The sequence below is a fragment of the Rosa rugosa genome, chromosome 1 (genome assembly GCF_958449725.1).
Source record: "Rosa rugosa chromosome 1, drRosRugo1.1, whole genome shotgun sequence".
Lineage (NCBI taxonomy): Eukaryota > Viridiplantae > Streptophyta > Magnoliopsida > Rosales > Rosaceae > Rosa > Rosa rugosa.
In genome coordinates this window covers 63,749,601-63,764,842 of record NC_084820.1, presented here as the reverse complement: position 1 = coordinate 63,764,842, position 15,242 = coordinate 63,749,601, and the positions used below count along the sequence as shown (strand labels likewise).

The 15,242-nt window shown below is 40.2% G+C and overlaps 1 protein-coding gene across 1 annotated transcript; it reads left to right on the top strand.

Annotated features, from left to right (window-relative positions):
* The first annotated feature begins 1,538 nt into the window (after nucleotides 1-1,538).
* Nucleotides 1,539-14,483, top strand: LOC133726072 (histone-lysine N-methyltransferase ATXR3). Its single transcript, XM_062153539.1, has 21 exons — nucleotides 1,539-1,689; nucleotides 1,770-1,815; nucleotides 2,004-4,555; nucleotides 4,824-4,880; nucleotides 5,250-6,395; nucleotides 7,179-7,552; nucleotides 7,636-8,193; nucleotides 8,313-8,413; nucleotides 8,529-9,582; nucleotides 9,706-9,777; nucleotides 10,322-10,432; nucleotides 10,516-10,616; nucleotides 11,138-11,237; nucleotides 11,316-11,411; nucleotides 11,580-11,747; nucleotides 11,838-11,963; nucleotides 12,254-12,307; nucleotides 12,469-12,716; nucleotides 12,801-12,909; nucleotides 13,000-13,302; nucleotides 14,038-14,483. The coding sequence occupies exons 3-21, from the start codon at nucleotides 2,131-2,133 to the stop codon at nucleotides 14,212-14,214; spliced, it is 7,380 nt and encodes a 2,459-aa protein (XP_062009523.1). The 5' UTR covers nucleotides 1,539-1,689; nucleotides 1,770-1,815; nucleotides 2,004-2,130; the 3' UTR covers nucleotides 14,215-14,483.
* The last annotated feature ends 759 nt before the right edge of the window (nucleotides 14,484-15,242 follow it).

Here is a 15,242-nt window from a genome sequence, read left to right as displayed (position 1 = left end):
CAGAGCGGGGCGATCGAGTCGGGGTCTGCGTCAGTGACCTCACCGGCGTTGCAGCATCTGAGTAGGGCGGTGGGCTGTTTCTGCAGGGAAGCAGTCTGATCGTCGCTTGAGTCCGGGTCGAGGTCCAGGTTCCTCCCACGATGGTGGAAGATAGTGGCCGGCCGCCGGACTGGTGATGGGTCGCTGCTCTTCCGACGATGCTCTACATGCAGATTTGGGAGGGAGAGGAGGATGATGGGCTCAGCTCCGGTCGGGTCGCCAAGGTGGGCCAAGCTTTGGTGGCGTTGCCGGAGTCGTCCGGTCTGCGTCTCTGGGTTCTCGTCTGGACATCCTAGTTTCGAACTAGGGTTTTGGGTTGGGCCTGGAGATGCGGGCCATTCATTTTCTTTCTCTTCTGTTGGATCGGGCCTGTGGTGATTGTTGGGGGGTGACAGAGCCCATTTTTCCTTTGCTTTGCTTTACGTTTCGTTATGACCAATCGTTTTCGGATCAAGACTACTACGGGAGTTGGTAATTATCTGGAATAAGATTGGTGTTTCATTTTCAAGCGGCTTATGGATAAGGAATTGCTCCTATTTGTTTGCTAGGAAGTGGCTTCTCTATTGGTACCGCAATTGCGCGCCTGGCTAATGGGGATGCTAATCGATGATTTTGCCCTAGAAGACACGAAGTTGTTCTTTGTTTATGAGTTCGCTTACAAAGCGGGCTCAAAATTGTCTTGTAATGAGTTTACATTGCTTAGATAGGAGCGTGGTTGTTACCCCGCCATTTTTCTGTCTTTAAGTGTATGTTCGACTCTGGCTTGTTGGTTGGTTATCTATTGATATTAACCTTTATTTCAAAAAAATATTGAATAATAGGAAGATTAATAAATACCTCAATTTGTCAATATGAATTCAATCACAAATTTTTTTAATTCAAAGTCAAACGATTACATAAAAATTAAAAAAGAAAGAGTAACCGTTATCAAACAAAAAAAGCAAGGTGGTATTCAATAACATTTTCATAATGTATTTTCATTTTTGAGAATAGGGTGAGAATGCATTTGACAACCTATTCTCAAAACGTGAATATAAAATATTTTCAGTTTACTCGTAGAAATTGAAAACACTAATTTGACGTTTTTCACTTTTTTTTTTCTCTCAATTTAGAAAATATGAAGATTTTTTTTTAAACACTAAAATACTGTATGTAATTTAAAATTAAAAAAAAATACAATTTTGTTTTTTCATTTTTATTTTTAAAATCATTTATAATTTTTTTTTCAAAAACAGGCTCTACAGAAATTATATATATATATATATATTGTAAAAGAACCTAGTTGAATTGAGGCTCAAAGTTAAAAAAAAAGAAAGTTTTATTGGTAATTTGCTATTGGCATTTCTACAAATGTTCAGTGCTGCCCGTTGCCCGATCCGCATCTCCATAATACGCGTACGTAGACCAATACGCCCAAGGCTATTTTAGTACTTTGGCAAAGTCTCACGCGACTCTCTCACAAATTCACAATTGAAATACTTTATTAAAACGAAAAAAGGAGAAGAAAAAAATTAATAGCACGGAGAGAGGTCCTCGTCTTTCTTTCAGACCGAGAACTGCAACAAGAGAGAGAGAGAGAGAGAGACGAACGCACAGAGACACAGAAAGCCCAGAGAGATTTTCCTCACAGAGACAGAGATAAATTATTGGGTTCGAGCTTTTCCCTTCTCGCTTTTTCTCGATCTATCTTCATTCACTCTATTTCCTCACGCGCGCTCTTCGCCTCGCAGCTCTATTTCGCAGCCGATCTATTCACTTAGCTCCTTCAATTTCACGGTAATTTCCTCCCCCTTGGATTTCAATTCTTCTTTTTCTGTTCGACTTTCCGGGTTAGGGTTTTGATTTCCGAAGCTTATTGGATTCAGAGTCTAATCCCTGGGTTTGGTTTATGGATGAGTGTCATTGACATTGGAAACCCTACATTGGGGTGGTATTGATTGGTTTGTTGAATTTGTGGAAAATAGGGTTTTGAACAGGAGCGAGGATTCCCGGGCCGGAGCGGAGTCGAAGCGAATTGCAGTATGAGCATCGATAGCCCCGGGGAAGGGGAGAATTAGGGTTTTGAAATTCGGCCAAGAGGTTGGGATTTCCATGGGCGATGGAGGAGTCGCATGCATGCCTTTGCAGCATAATATCATGGACAGGTTTCCAATTCCGGAGAAGACTGCGCTTTGCGGAGGCAATACTAATAATAATACTACTACTACTACTACTACCACCGCTAACAATGGCTTCAATTCCAAGCCGGTTGTTAAGAAGAAGGTAATGAAGATCAAGAAGAGGATTGTCAAGAAGCCCAAGGCAAAAAGCAACAGTAACGTAGAGTCGGGGAAGAGTGAGCTGGGATTGGTTAAAGGTGAGAAGAGTGATACTACTAAGGAAGCAGCCGAGAACAGTGGTGCCAAGGAAGCAGCCGAGAACAGTGGTGTGAAGGAAGCTGAGAACAGTGCTGCTCAGCAAGTTGAGAACGTCGAAAATGGTGAGGATAAGAAGGAGGAAGTGGAAGAGGGTGAATTGGGGACTTTGAATGGTGAATTTGTTCCGGACAAGTGGCGGAGAAGCGAGGTTGAGAAGGAGGAGATTGGGGGTGAGAAATGGAGGAGAAGCGAGGTGGAGAAGGGAGAGTCTTTTTCAGGGAAATGGCGTAGAGGTGATGCAGAGAAGGCAGATATATATCCGGAGAAGAGTAGAAATAGTGAAGCTGAATTCGGCTCGTGGAGACCACCCAAGGATGAAATTGAAAGAGGTGAGTATATTCCAGATAGATGGCAAAAAGGAGAGCTGCCCAGAGATGACTACAGTAACAGAAAAATGCCCGCCAGGTACGATATGGGTGGGAGGGGCAGGGGAAGGGGCTGGAAATTTGAGTCCCCTTCTGGCAAGTATCCAAATGATGACGGGTTTAGAAGGAAAGAATATAGTAGAGGTGGGGGTCAGCACAGCAAGAGTACTTTCAGGTGGGATAGTGGCCAGGAGAGGAATACAAGGATCAGTTCCAAAATTGTTGATGATGAGGGTGTCTACAAGAATGAGTACAGCAGTGAGTACAGCAATGGTAAGTATCAAGCAAAGGATTACTCTTCTGTTAATCGGTTGAAGAGGTATGGTCCTGATTCAAATAGTAGTGAGCGGAAGCACTATGGAGATTATGGGGATTATGCGGGTTTAAAAAGTCGCAAGCTTTCTGATGAAAGTAATCGCTCTGCTCACTCTGAGCATTATTCACACCGTTCTGTGGAGAGATCTTATCGAAATCCTTCTTTTAGACCAGCATCAGACAAGTACTCTTCCAGGCATTATGAACCTGCTTTGTCTTCCAGAGTGGTTTATGACAGGCATGGGCGAAGTCCAGGTCTCTCTGAGCGGTCCCCACGTGACAGGTCCCGGTATTATGATCACCTGGACCGGAGTCCAGTGCGCCGTGAGAGATCTCCATATGATCTAGAGAGGTCCCCTTATGGCCGTGAGAAATCACCATATGGCCGTGAGAGATCTCCATATGTTCGTGACAAATCTCCATATGTTCGTGACAAGTCTCCATATGCTCGCGAGAAGTCACCATATGGACGTGAAAGATCTCCATATGTTCGTGACAGATCTCCTTATGTTCTGGAGAGATCTCCATACGAACGGAGCCGTAATTATGATCACAGAAACCGCAGTTTGTCTCCACAAGATCGACCTAGGTACCATGATCGCAGGGATCACACCCCAAACTATTTGGAGCGGTCACCACGTGGTGACCGGGGTAGAGCTTCTAGTTATAGAGGTACAGGCCGCAAAAGTGGAGCAAGTGATAGGCGCAACTCCCAATATAAAGCGCACGAAGATAAGCTGGTGCAGAAGGATCCCACGGGAACGGACTCGAATTCCTCTGCCAAAGAATGTCAGGATAGAAGCAGTCTTCTTGACATTAATGGAACTGTGGAGACAAACGCCAATTCTGAGTCTCACAAAGAAGAACCGTCTCAAAGTCCAAATATAAATTGCAAAGAAACTTCTCATATTAGTGCAGCCCCTCCTGAAGAGCTGCCTTCTATGGAAGAAGATATGGATATATGCGACACACCACCACATGTCCCGGTGGTTGCTGATTCATCCACAGGGAAATGGTTTTACCTTGATTATTATGGTGTGGAATGCGGGCCTTCCAAATTATGTGAGCTTAAAGCACTTGTTGAAGAAGGAGCTCTGATGTCTGATCACATGGTCAAGCACTCAGACAGTGATAGGTGGGTAACTGTTGAAAATGCAGTTTCGCCATTGATTACCGTAAATTTTCCATCCATTGTATCGGACTTGATAACTGGACTAGTAAGCCCCCCAGAAGCTCCTGGCAATCTATTGGCAGATATTGGACATACTGGGCACTATGGTACTCAGAGTGGGAGTTTGCTGGGGTTGTGTGCAGATGTTGCTTCTGAGCCTCTAGAAGATTTGCACATTGAAGAAAGGGTTGGAGCTCTGATGGAAGGTTTAACAGTTATTCCTGGCAGGGAACTTGAAGCTGTTGGAGGTATGCCTTAGTATTATTATTATTATTATTTTTTTTTCAGACAAGAAAACTTTTGACTCTATCTTACTATTAGGGTAAGGGAGTAAAGTTCACACTTACCATTTTACAATCCACACTCCATCTTTCCCTTTTTAGTAACTTAAATTTTGTCTTTTATAAGAATTTCAACCAAAAAAGGAAAGGAGTGTAGATTGCAAATTATGGAGTGTAAATTTCGTTCTCCTGAGGTTATGTTGTGAAAGCTTATACCTTTTTTCTCATTTTGCAGAAGTTCTGCAAATGTCATTTGAATCTGCTCAACTGGAAGTATGGGGAAACACTGAAGGTACGCATAGATTGGAATTGTTTACTCATCGATTTGCAATATATTTTATATTATTATTTTATATATATATATATATATATATATATATATATATATATATATATATATATATATATTTCTTTTCCAAGTTCAATTCTTTATCTTCCTATATATTCATACTTCTATGGACAAGCTCCGAGACCACAGCACATGTAAGTTAAGTGGGATGACAAATTGATGTTTTGACACTATATATGTGAGTTAAATAGGACTTGAAATTACTTTTTGGATTGAAATATTTACAGTTGGAATTACACAAGTTATGAGATGTACAATTGTTGAACTTGCATTTATCTTTTTGCCTGAACATATGCATTTCACGACATTCAGGTCTCTCTCAAGGTCATATCGGTGAACAGAATGATCAGAAAACTGAGGAACCACGATTTTCTGACATTAAAATGAAAGAAGCAGCAGAAATAGGGTTGAGTTTACCCTCTGACAAAGATGCTTTTGCTTGTGGTGATTCCAGTGACTGGTTTTCTGGTCGATGGTCATGCAAGGGTGGTGATTGGAAAAGGAACGAAGAAGGTGTGCAAGATCGGTCTTCTAGAAAGAAACTTGTTGTCAACGATGGTTTCCCATTATGCCAGATGTCAAAATCTGGGTATGAAGACCCTCGATGGCAAAGAAAAGATGAACTGTATTATCCTTCACAGAACAGAAGGCTTGATCTACCTACTTGGGCTTTTTCATGTCCAGATGATGCTAATAGAGTGTCTCAAAGTAAGCCAACTGTTATAAAAGGAGTAAAAGGAACTATCCTTCCGGTAGTCAAGATAAATGCATGTGTTGTAAAAGACCACGGTTCATTTGTTTCTGAGCCGCGGATAAAAGCACGAGGAATGGAAAGGCATCCTTCGAGGTCTGCTCGGTCATATTCCGCAAGTAGTGATGGCAAGAGATCATCTGGCGATGGTGATTCTCAAATGAAACCAGTAGGTGACCGAGGCTCAAAGGGATCTTCCAAATGCATTTCCTCCATTAAAATCCCCAAAGACCGTATTGGCACAGTTGATGACTTGCAATTGCATTTGGGAGACTGGTACTACCTTGATGGTGCTGGGCATGAACGAGGACCTTCATCATTCTCTGAGCTACAGGCCTTAGTTGATCAAGGAGTGATCCTGAAACATAGCAGTGTGTTCCGGAAATTTGATAAAGTCTGGGTTCCAGTTACCTCTGCCATCGAGACTTCTGATGCTACCAAAATGAATAAGGAGAAGAACAGAACCTCAAGTAATTTTTCAGGGCAATCTCAAAGTGCTGCACTTGCAGAATCAAAAACAAATTTGAGTTGGTTGCAGAATCTGCACCCGCAGTTCATTGGTTATACATGCGGAAAGCTTCATGAATTGGTGATGAAATCTTATAAAAGTCGGGAGTTTGCTGCAGCCATAAATGAGGTTTTAGATCCGTGGATTAATGCAAGGCAGCCAAAAAAAGAGTTGGACAAGCACATGTACTGGAAAGCAGGTATGCTACCACTAAAACTTTCCATTTTCTCTTGCTTTTTCTGAGCAAAATTTATTCAGGTAATAGTAATTTGGAGTTTTTATCATGTTTTGATGCTCAGTAATTATGGACATATGATTGTTTGTTTGTCTTTTGCTTTGTGTGAACATCTCTACATTTCTGCATTAGAGAAATGCAGTTTGGTACTAGGATAGAGAAGTTGAAACTAATCTGAGAATTGTATATGGCCTCTATCCAGCTATTATTCACTCGCCACGTACTTGTGAAGAGATTTTGGTGCAGCAGCTTATTAAAATTTTAACTAATTTAGTTACATCTATGTTTCATTTTTTGATATCTCCTTGTGGCAGGTGGTGATCCATAATATATAGCATGATTTGTGTGCTATGTAATGTAGTCATAGGTATTATTTGATGTACCTTTTGTCTTTGTTTCTGTTTGTATTTTATTTCATGCGGGTTTTCTTTTTCTGAAGGTGAAGACTATTTTCTTCAGTCACGATCGTGCTTGATCTTAACCTTTTTCTGTTGAGGACTGTCATGGACAGTTATGTATATAGACATATTTGTATTTGCCAGTCCAATTTGCCATTTACATACCGCATACTCGCACATTTTTGATATATTGATTGCACTTCTTTCTTGCCTTGTCTCCTTGACCCATACTCTCATAGGTTTATCCTGTACATATGATTTGTTCGTAGTTACATTTCATTTCATCTTCTTTTGATATTCAATATGAAGTTTCATTCTATCCACATTAATTTACTTGTGATAACTGCAGACGGTGATGCACGTTCTTCTAAAAGAGCTCGGTTGCTGGTTGATGAAAGTGAAGAAGACTATGACGCAGAAGAGGACTTGCAAACAATAGAAAAGGATGAATCCGCATTTGAGGATCTAATTGGTAATGCTTCTTTCTTCAGAGAAGACGGCTTGAGTTATGGATCAGAGATGGCAAGCTGGGGTTTATTGGATGGACATGTGCTGGCACGGGTCTTTCATTGTTTAAGATTAGACATGAAATCTCTTACCATTGCTTCTCTGACTTGTAAGCACTGGAGAGCTGCGGTCAGTTTTTACAAGGATATTTCAAGACAGGTAGACTTGTCATCCTTGGGTCCCAACTGCACCGACTCCATGATTGTGAGCATTATGGTAAGCTTTGCTCTTTTTTGGCACTGCATATGCTGGAATATTATTCACTTCCTCTTGAATTTAATGTTATTTTGTGCTTGCAGAGTGGTTATGGCAAAGAGAAGATTAATTCTATGGTTCTAATTGGCTGCACAAACATCACTCCCCACACTCTTGAAGAGATTCTTGGTTCACTTCCTTGTCTATCTACCATAGATATTAGGGGTTGCAACCAGTTTGGTGAGTTGGTCATTAAATTTCAGAACCTGAACTGGATTAAGAGCCGAAGCTCACGTGGTACAAAGATACATGATGAATCCAATTCAAAATTAAGGAGTCTGAAATATATCAGTGAGAAATCTTCTTATGTTTCGAGAAGTAAGGTTCTGGGTAATGATATGGATGATTTTAGTGAACTCAAAGTGTACTTTGATAGTGTGGATAAGAGAGACTCAGCTAATCAATCATTCCGGGGAAGTTTATACAAACGTTCAAAACTATTTGATGCTAGACGGTCCTCATCCATTCTATCTAGGGATGCTCGTATGAGGCGGTTGTCCATTAAGAAATCAGAAAATGGTTATAAGAGGATGGAGGAATTTGTTGCTTCAAGTCTGAAGGACATCATGAAGGAGAATACATCTGATTTCTTTGTACCCAAGGTATTGGCAGTCGCTTTTTTTTCAAATTTTTTTATCTTTTTCTTGGATGTAGTTGATAATGTCCAGTGTACTTTAAAAATAAATAAATAAATGTGTTCTTTCTTCTCTTGGTTGATTAGGTTGCTGAAATTCAAGATAGAATGAGAAATGGGTATTACATTCGCCGAGGATTGAGTTCTGTGAAGGAGGATATCAGTCGAATGTGCAGGGATGCAATTAAGTAAGTTCTTTTCAATTTCTGTCCATGAAGTGATCTTTTTAGTGACCAAGTGATACAAGTCTCACATTCTCTCTCTCTCTCTCTCTCTCCCTCACATATACTCTATTGCTTTCAGAGCAAAGAATCGTGGTGAAGCTGGAGATATTAATCACCTGAATCACATTATTAATTTATTTATACAACTTGCCACACGTTTGGAAGGGGCTTCCAAGTCTTCTGATGCAAGGGATGAGCTGATCAAGTCGTGGGAAGATGATACATTTGCAGGGGTTTCTTCTGCCTCCAAGAGTAAAAAGAAGCTCAATAAGACATCTGAAAGGAAGTTGAGGAGTAATGGTTCCTTTATGAATGGTAGTGTGGATAATGGAGAATATGCATCTGATCGAGAAATCAGAAGGCGTTTATCCAAGTTGAATAAAAAATCTATGGATTCAGAAAGTGAAACATCGGATGATCTTGATAGGTCATCTGAAGATAGCAAGAGCAATACTGAGAGTACTGCCTCGGATACAGAAAGTGACTTGGAATCTGGGTCACAGAGTCAACCTGGGCAATCAACAGCAGATGGATGCTTAGCTCACGATGAGAGTTCAGATTCTGTGACTGATGATCGTGAGTGGGGAGCTCGCATGACCAAATCAAGCTTGGTTCCTCCTGTTACGAGAAAATATGAAGTCATTCATGAATATGTTATTGTATCGCATGAAGAGGATGTAAAGCGGAAGATGCAGGTATCTTTGCCGGATGACTATGTTGAGAAGCTTTATTCGCAGAAGAATGGAACTGAGGAGTCTGATATGGAACTTCCTGAAGTCAAGGACTACAAGCCCAGGAAAATGCTTGGAGATGAGGTTCTAGAGCAAGAGGTTTATGGAATTGATCCCTACAGCCATAATCTTTTACTTGATTCCATGCCAGAGGAGTTGGATTGGCCTCTTTTAGAGAAGCATCTGTTTATAGAAGATGTGCTTCTTCGCACCCTGAATAAGGAAGTTAGACACTTTACTGGTACCGGAACTACTCCCATGATCTATCCTTTGCGGCCTGTTGTTGAAGATATTCGGAAAACTGCGGAAGAGGATAGTGATATTCGAACTGTGAGAATGTGCGAGGGTATTTTGAAGGCCATAGACAGTCGCCCTGATGATAAATATGTTGCTTATAGAAAGGTAAATGCACATCATCCATGGCTGTATCCTGCTTTTTGATTCTTATTTCCTGGATTTCTCCCATGCCTGTAGTTGACGCTGATTCTTTTATCTTCTGTGATATTAACTTATTACGGTCATCAGGGGCTCGGCGTCGTTTGCAACAAAGAAGAAGGTTTTGGAGAAGAAGATTTTGTTGTGGAATTTTTGGGGGAGGTATGGCTGCATGTTTGTTAATGGATTTCTTTTTCCTCATTGATTTTGTTCATTTGATAATGAACTGCTTTTGGTGTATCCGTTCCCAGTTGTTATCCTGAAATTTCAACCCAGTCACTACTAAAAAGAAAAGAACAGGGTTTCTAAAGTCTATCACGTGTGTCTGGTTTTGTGGGTGGGAAATTGCAATTATGAGTCATTTTAGGCAAACCATGGTTCTCACTGATTCTTTCCTTGTCCTGTTTTATGTACCATGTGCAAGATCTGATCTTGTTACGAGGGCATCTGATGTTCTGTGTGTTTATCAATTATGATAGTTATTACTTAATATTCTAGATGAAATGATTTCTTAATAGTTCTTCTGTCGTGAATTTTTGGTGTGGACAATCCAATGTTTTACATGAAGCTGACTTATTACTAAGAACCCCCTTTACTGCAATCCTTGATGTTGTAATGGGAAAGTTCTTATAACGTGTAGTGATACTGTTTTATTGTGTTTATTCTTTTAGAGTAAAGCTTCTCCTATTCAAAATGTTAATTGCAGGTATATCCTGTTTGGAAATGGTATGAGAAGCAAGATGGGATTCGATCTCTGCAGAAAAACAGTAAAGATCCAGCTCCGGAATTTTACAACATTTATCTTGAAAGGCCCAAGGTGCTTTATTGTTGCCTAAGTTCATAGGTAGTTACTGTTTGGTTTTGCTGATTTGTACCTGATCGTTGATTGTTATTTGGCAGGGTGATGCTGATGGGTATGATTTAGTTGTTGTTGATGCCATGCATAAAGCAAACTATGCAAGTAGAATATGTCACTCGTGCCGACCTAATTGTGAAGCAAAGTAAGTTCTATTGTTTTTGTTCTGTTAGTCACCTTACCGTGCTCTTCTCACCATGCATATAGGGAATTTTACAAAGCAGTCCGAAATTGTGGTTTTGTGTTGTAACTGTTACATCCCCATGATATATGGTGCTGCATCGAGTTGACAGTTCTTTGTTGCTACTTGTGTTTTACGTTACCTTTTAGCTTGTACGTAATTACAGCTTTTGTACTTTATGATGTTTAGACTATTTATATATTGGTTTAAGAACAAGTTGCCATTTTAGAATATTTATTTTCTGAATATGCAGTTTTAGATTGCACACGTTTCAATAAGTTTTATAGCACTGCTGTTAAGTCTCTGAGGAAACGCTGGAAATAAAAAGTAGATTGATGTATGCCATCAAGATATGTGTTATTAGCGGTTCTTTATGTTTTATGCTGGGTACAAGTACCTATAGTAATCAGTTGCATTATAATGCTAAAATTTAGTCTGCCAAATTTTACTACTAGTTCTATAAACATTTACTGTTTCTTGTGCAGAGTTACTGCTGTCGATGGTCGTTACCAGATCGGTATCTACACTGTACGTAAAATTCAATATGGTGAAGAGATCACATTTGACTACAACTCTGTTACGGAGGTCTGACTCTTTTGCCTATGGGTCTCATGTGTTCCTAGAAATGACTGTGTCTGACAATTGAAGTCTATTTTGTGACAGAGTAAGGAAGAATATGAAGCATCAGTTTGTTTGTGTGGCAGTCAAGTTTGCCGGGGAAGTTACCTGAATTTGACAGGCGAAGGAGCATTCCTGAAGGTATTAGAAAATTAAACCTGCACCTGTTAGGGGAATTAAGCTTTTCTTTTAACCTCGTTATATTGGTGCCCAAAGATAGCTGGTGCAACCAGTGTGAAGTTTTAGTGGTACACTATCTCCATTATGTTTCTCATTCTAATTTTTATCAATGTCTTGTCTATTCATCAGGTGCTGAAGGATTGGCATGGAATTCTGGATCGTCATCATCTAATGCTGGAAGCTTGCGAGTTAAATTCAGTATCTGAGGAGGATTATCTTGACCTGGGAAGAGCTGGTTTAGGCAATTGTTTGCTTGGTGGGTTGCCATATTGGGTGATTGCATATTCAGCTCGTTTGGTATGTTTCCCTCCTGTTTCCGAATTCGCTTAGTTTTAATTTTGAAATCAACAATCATTTATTTTGCTGTTGCTATCATTTTGCTTGAAGGTGAGGTTCATAAACTTCGAAAGAACAAAGCTTCCTGAGGTGATTTTAAAGCACAACTTAGAAGAAAAGAGGAAGTATTTCTCAGATATATGTCTTGAGGTTGAGAAGAGTGACGCGGAGGTTCAGGTGAATCTCTCTCTCTCTCTCTCTCTCTCTCTCTCTCTCTCTCTCTCTCTCTCTCTCTCTCTCTCTCTCTCTCTCTCTCTCTCTCTCTCTCTCTCTCTCTCTCTCTCTCTCTCTCTCTCTCTCTCTCTCTCTCTCTCTCTCTCTCTCTCTCTCTCTCTCTCTCTCTCTCTCTCTCTCTCTCTCTCTCTCTCTCTCTCTCTCTCTCTCTCTCTCTCTCTCTCTCTCTCTCTCTCTCTCTCTCTCTCTCTCTCTCTCTCTCTCTCATTATTATTGCTTATTGCTTGACACAGGCTGAGGGTGTGTTCAACCAAAGGCTTCAGAATTTGGCTGTTACTCTTGACAAGGTAATTGCTGTTTTCAGTTTTATATAAACTAGCCCATCATCATTTTTTGCCTATTTTTTTGTTAAGTATATAATAAAAAGAATTTATTGGGTGGGCTTGCTATTTTATGGTTTATCTACAGTATTATGTGTTTATGACTTTCTGTTTGGTGAAATTTACAGGTGAGGTATGTTATGAGCTCCGTATTTGGCAACCCAAAGAATGCTCCACCTCCACTGGAGAGGTTAAGTCCAGAAGAAGCTGTTGGCTTTGTATGGAAGGGAGAAGGATCAGTTGTTGAGGAACTCCTTCAGAGCATGGCTCCTCATGTGGAGGAACAATTGCTAAATGATCTCAAGTCCAAGATGCTTGCTCATGATCCATCGGGTTCAGATGACATTTGGAAAGAACTTAAAAGATCGTTACTATGGTAAGTGGATGCTTTTCTCTTGCAATGTCTTGAATCTTTACCTTGTAAGTGGTGCTGTCTTCATGGGTTTTATTTCTTTGGAAGGTTGAGAGATGAGGTCCGGAATCTTCCATGTACATACAAGTCTCGGCATGACGCTGCTGCTGACTTGATCCATATTTATGCATACACAAGGTGCTACATTAGAATACGGGTAAGGTTTTCTAATGAGAACCTCGCAGGTTTTCTAACTCAGTTGTGCTCTACTGTTCTGACTAAAAATCATACTTCATTTTACTTTCAGGAATACAAATCAGTAACTTCACCACCGGTATACATTAGTCCACTTGACTTGGGCCCCAACTACACTAACAAATCGGGGGCAGATTTTCAGGAGTATTGCAAGACTTACGGGGAGAATTATTGTTTAGGGCAGCTATTTTTTTGGTATAATCAGTCTAATGCAGAGCCAGATTGTAGTATGGCTAGAGCAAGTAGGGGTTGCTTATCATTACCTGATATCGGTTCCTTCTATGCCAAGATTTCGAAACCTTCACGGCAGCGTGTTTATGGTCCAAAGGCTGTCAAATTTATGCTTTCAAGGATGGTGAGTCTTTTTTACTTTTTGGTGCTTTTCAGTTCTTGAAATAATATTGCTATCAATCCCACTCCTAACCATGCCTTGGTCAAGAGGTATCTTCTATAATGCTTGTCTTCATTGCTTATAAAACTCCAGGACCTAAGTGTTTATAAGGATTCATCTTTTTTCTTTTTTCATGTAAATAAATAGAGGGTAGACTGATTATTGGTAGCTTAGGGGCTCAACCTACGCGTGAACATTGTAACTAATAGAACAGATCCTTTTCATGCAGAGAATGGTTTGTCTTATGCGTTAGTTAGTGAGTCTTTTGCGTCTTATCATTTTCTTGACCTGATTTCGCTTGTGATAAATACCATGTTGAACACTGCCCTTATTTACATTTTCAATTGTATTGAAGAGTTACTTTTTAGATTGTGTACCCGTTTTTGTTGACCAACTTAGACTTTCTGTGGAATTTTCGTCAAGTTTTCAGTTTAGGGACTTTCTGGAATGCAAATTTTGTAAGATACATGTTTGAAAGAATGCTTTAAATATCTTGTCTAGAATGTTTTATTACTCAACATAATCTTTCCGGTTAGTGTCTACATGCTGTGTAGACTTGGTTGATAAGTGATATTTTGTCTAATTTTATCTGTTCAAGCATTTCTTTTGCTTGATTCAGGAGTCGGGTGGAAACTTGTGTCTGTTTAACTTTGTTTAATATTGTTGGTTGTTTAACTCGGCTATTTTGGTATGTTTCAGGAGAAGCAGCCCCAAAAACCTTGGCCCAAGGATCGAATATGGTCATTTAATAGCTCCCCAAAAGTTCTTGGCAGTCCAATGCTAGATGCTGTTGTGAATAACTCTTTCTTGGACAAAGAAATGTTGCATTGGTTAAAGCACAGACCTGCAATATATCAAGCTATGTGGGATCGGTGAAGTTTTGCAAGCGTCAGGAACCGGCAGCGGGATAACTGGTCAACGCTTTGTAAATTGTGTTCTGGAATGATTTACGGTTTTAATTTACAGCTTCCCCTTGTAAATGTGGGTGGTTGGTAGTCATTCCAAAACATGATTCCTTTCCGCTGCTTTCTCATTCTTGTGTACAGCTCTCATCTTTGTAATCTGTAATTCATTATTTAGCGGTAGAACATTTGTTTTTGGTCCCGTCTAATTTTAGAAAGAAATAGAAAAGGTAGTCCATGGCATTAGCTTTTGTTTTTAGTTTTTTTTTTTTTTGGTTTCTGTTGAAAAGTACTTGGTGCAATTTAATCCTCTAATTGGGGCCTGTAAATTGTGAAATAAACTCCATTGATTTACCCACACTCTCTGTACACCAAGCTCAAGGTCTATTACAGTCCAGAATAACATCTGCATCTCCTGAGCTCCATTTATTCCCGTTCTGCAACTCCTGATCTCCATTCATTCCCATTCTGTTTTCTGGTTTCCAAGTGAAGCACGTGTTTACCAGCTTCCTCTGCATCTCCATTCTGACATCTACAATGACAGCCACTGGATGCCACATTCTCATTCTGCCTCCGACGCTCGGGCAAAAGTTGGTGCGTGAGACTGAGACTGTACAGCTTGTAATCTTTTGCGCTAGTTATGAAAATTTTACCATCCCATAGAACATTGACGCTTAATCTCGAAGGTTTAGCATCAATCATTTCACTAAACCTTGCACATTCTTAAGCTATCTGTGGGAAATTGAAGTTTTACTGATCTCGTCGGAAGTTACCTGGAAAGGGGAGCAGCGAGACCCAGCCAAATTTCCTTACAAGACAAAAATTCCAAGAGGCCATTTCTGTGTTCCTGTAAAAAAAAAACGCAGAGGCACGCCCAGTCCCCACATCCGTCTCTTTTGCTCATCAGAAAATGTCTGGACCGTGAATTCCCCAAAATGCCCTTAAGCTCGTACACCCTCCTCCACGAGATTATCACGTGCCGTGACGCTAGCAGCCAAAGAG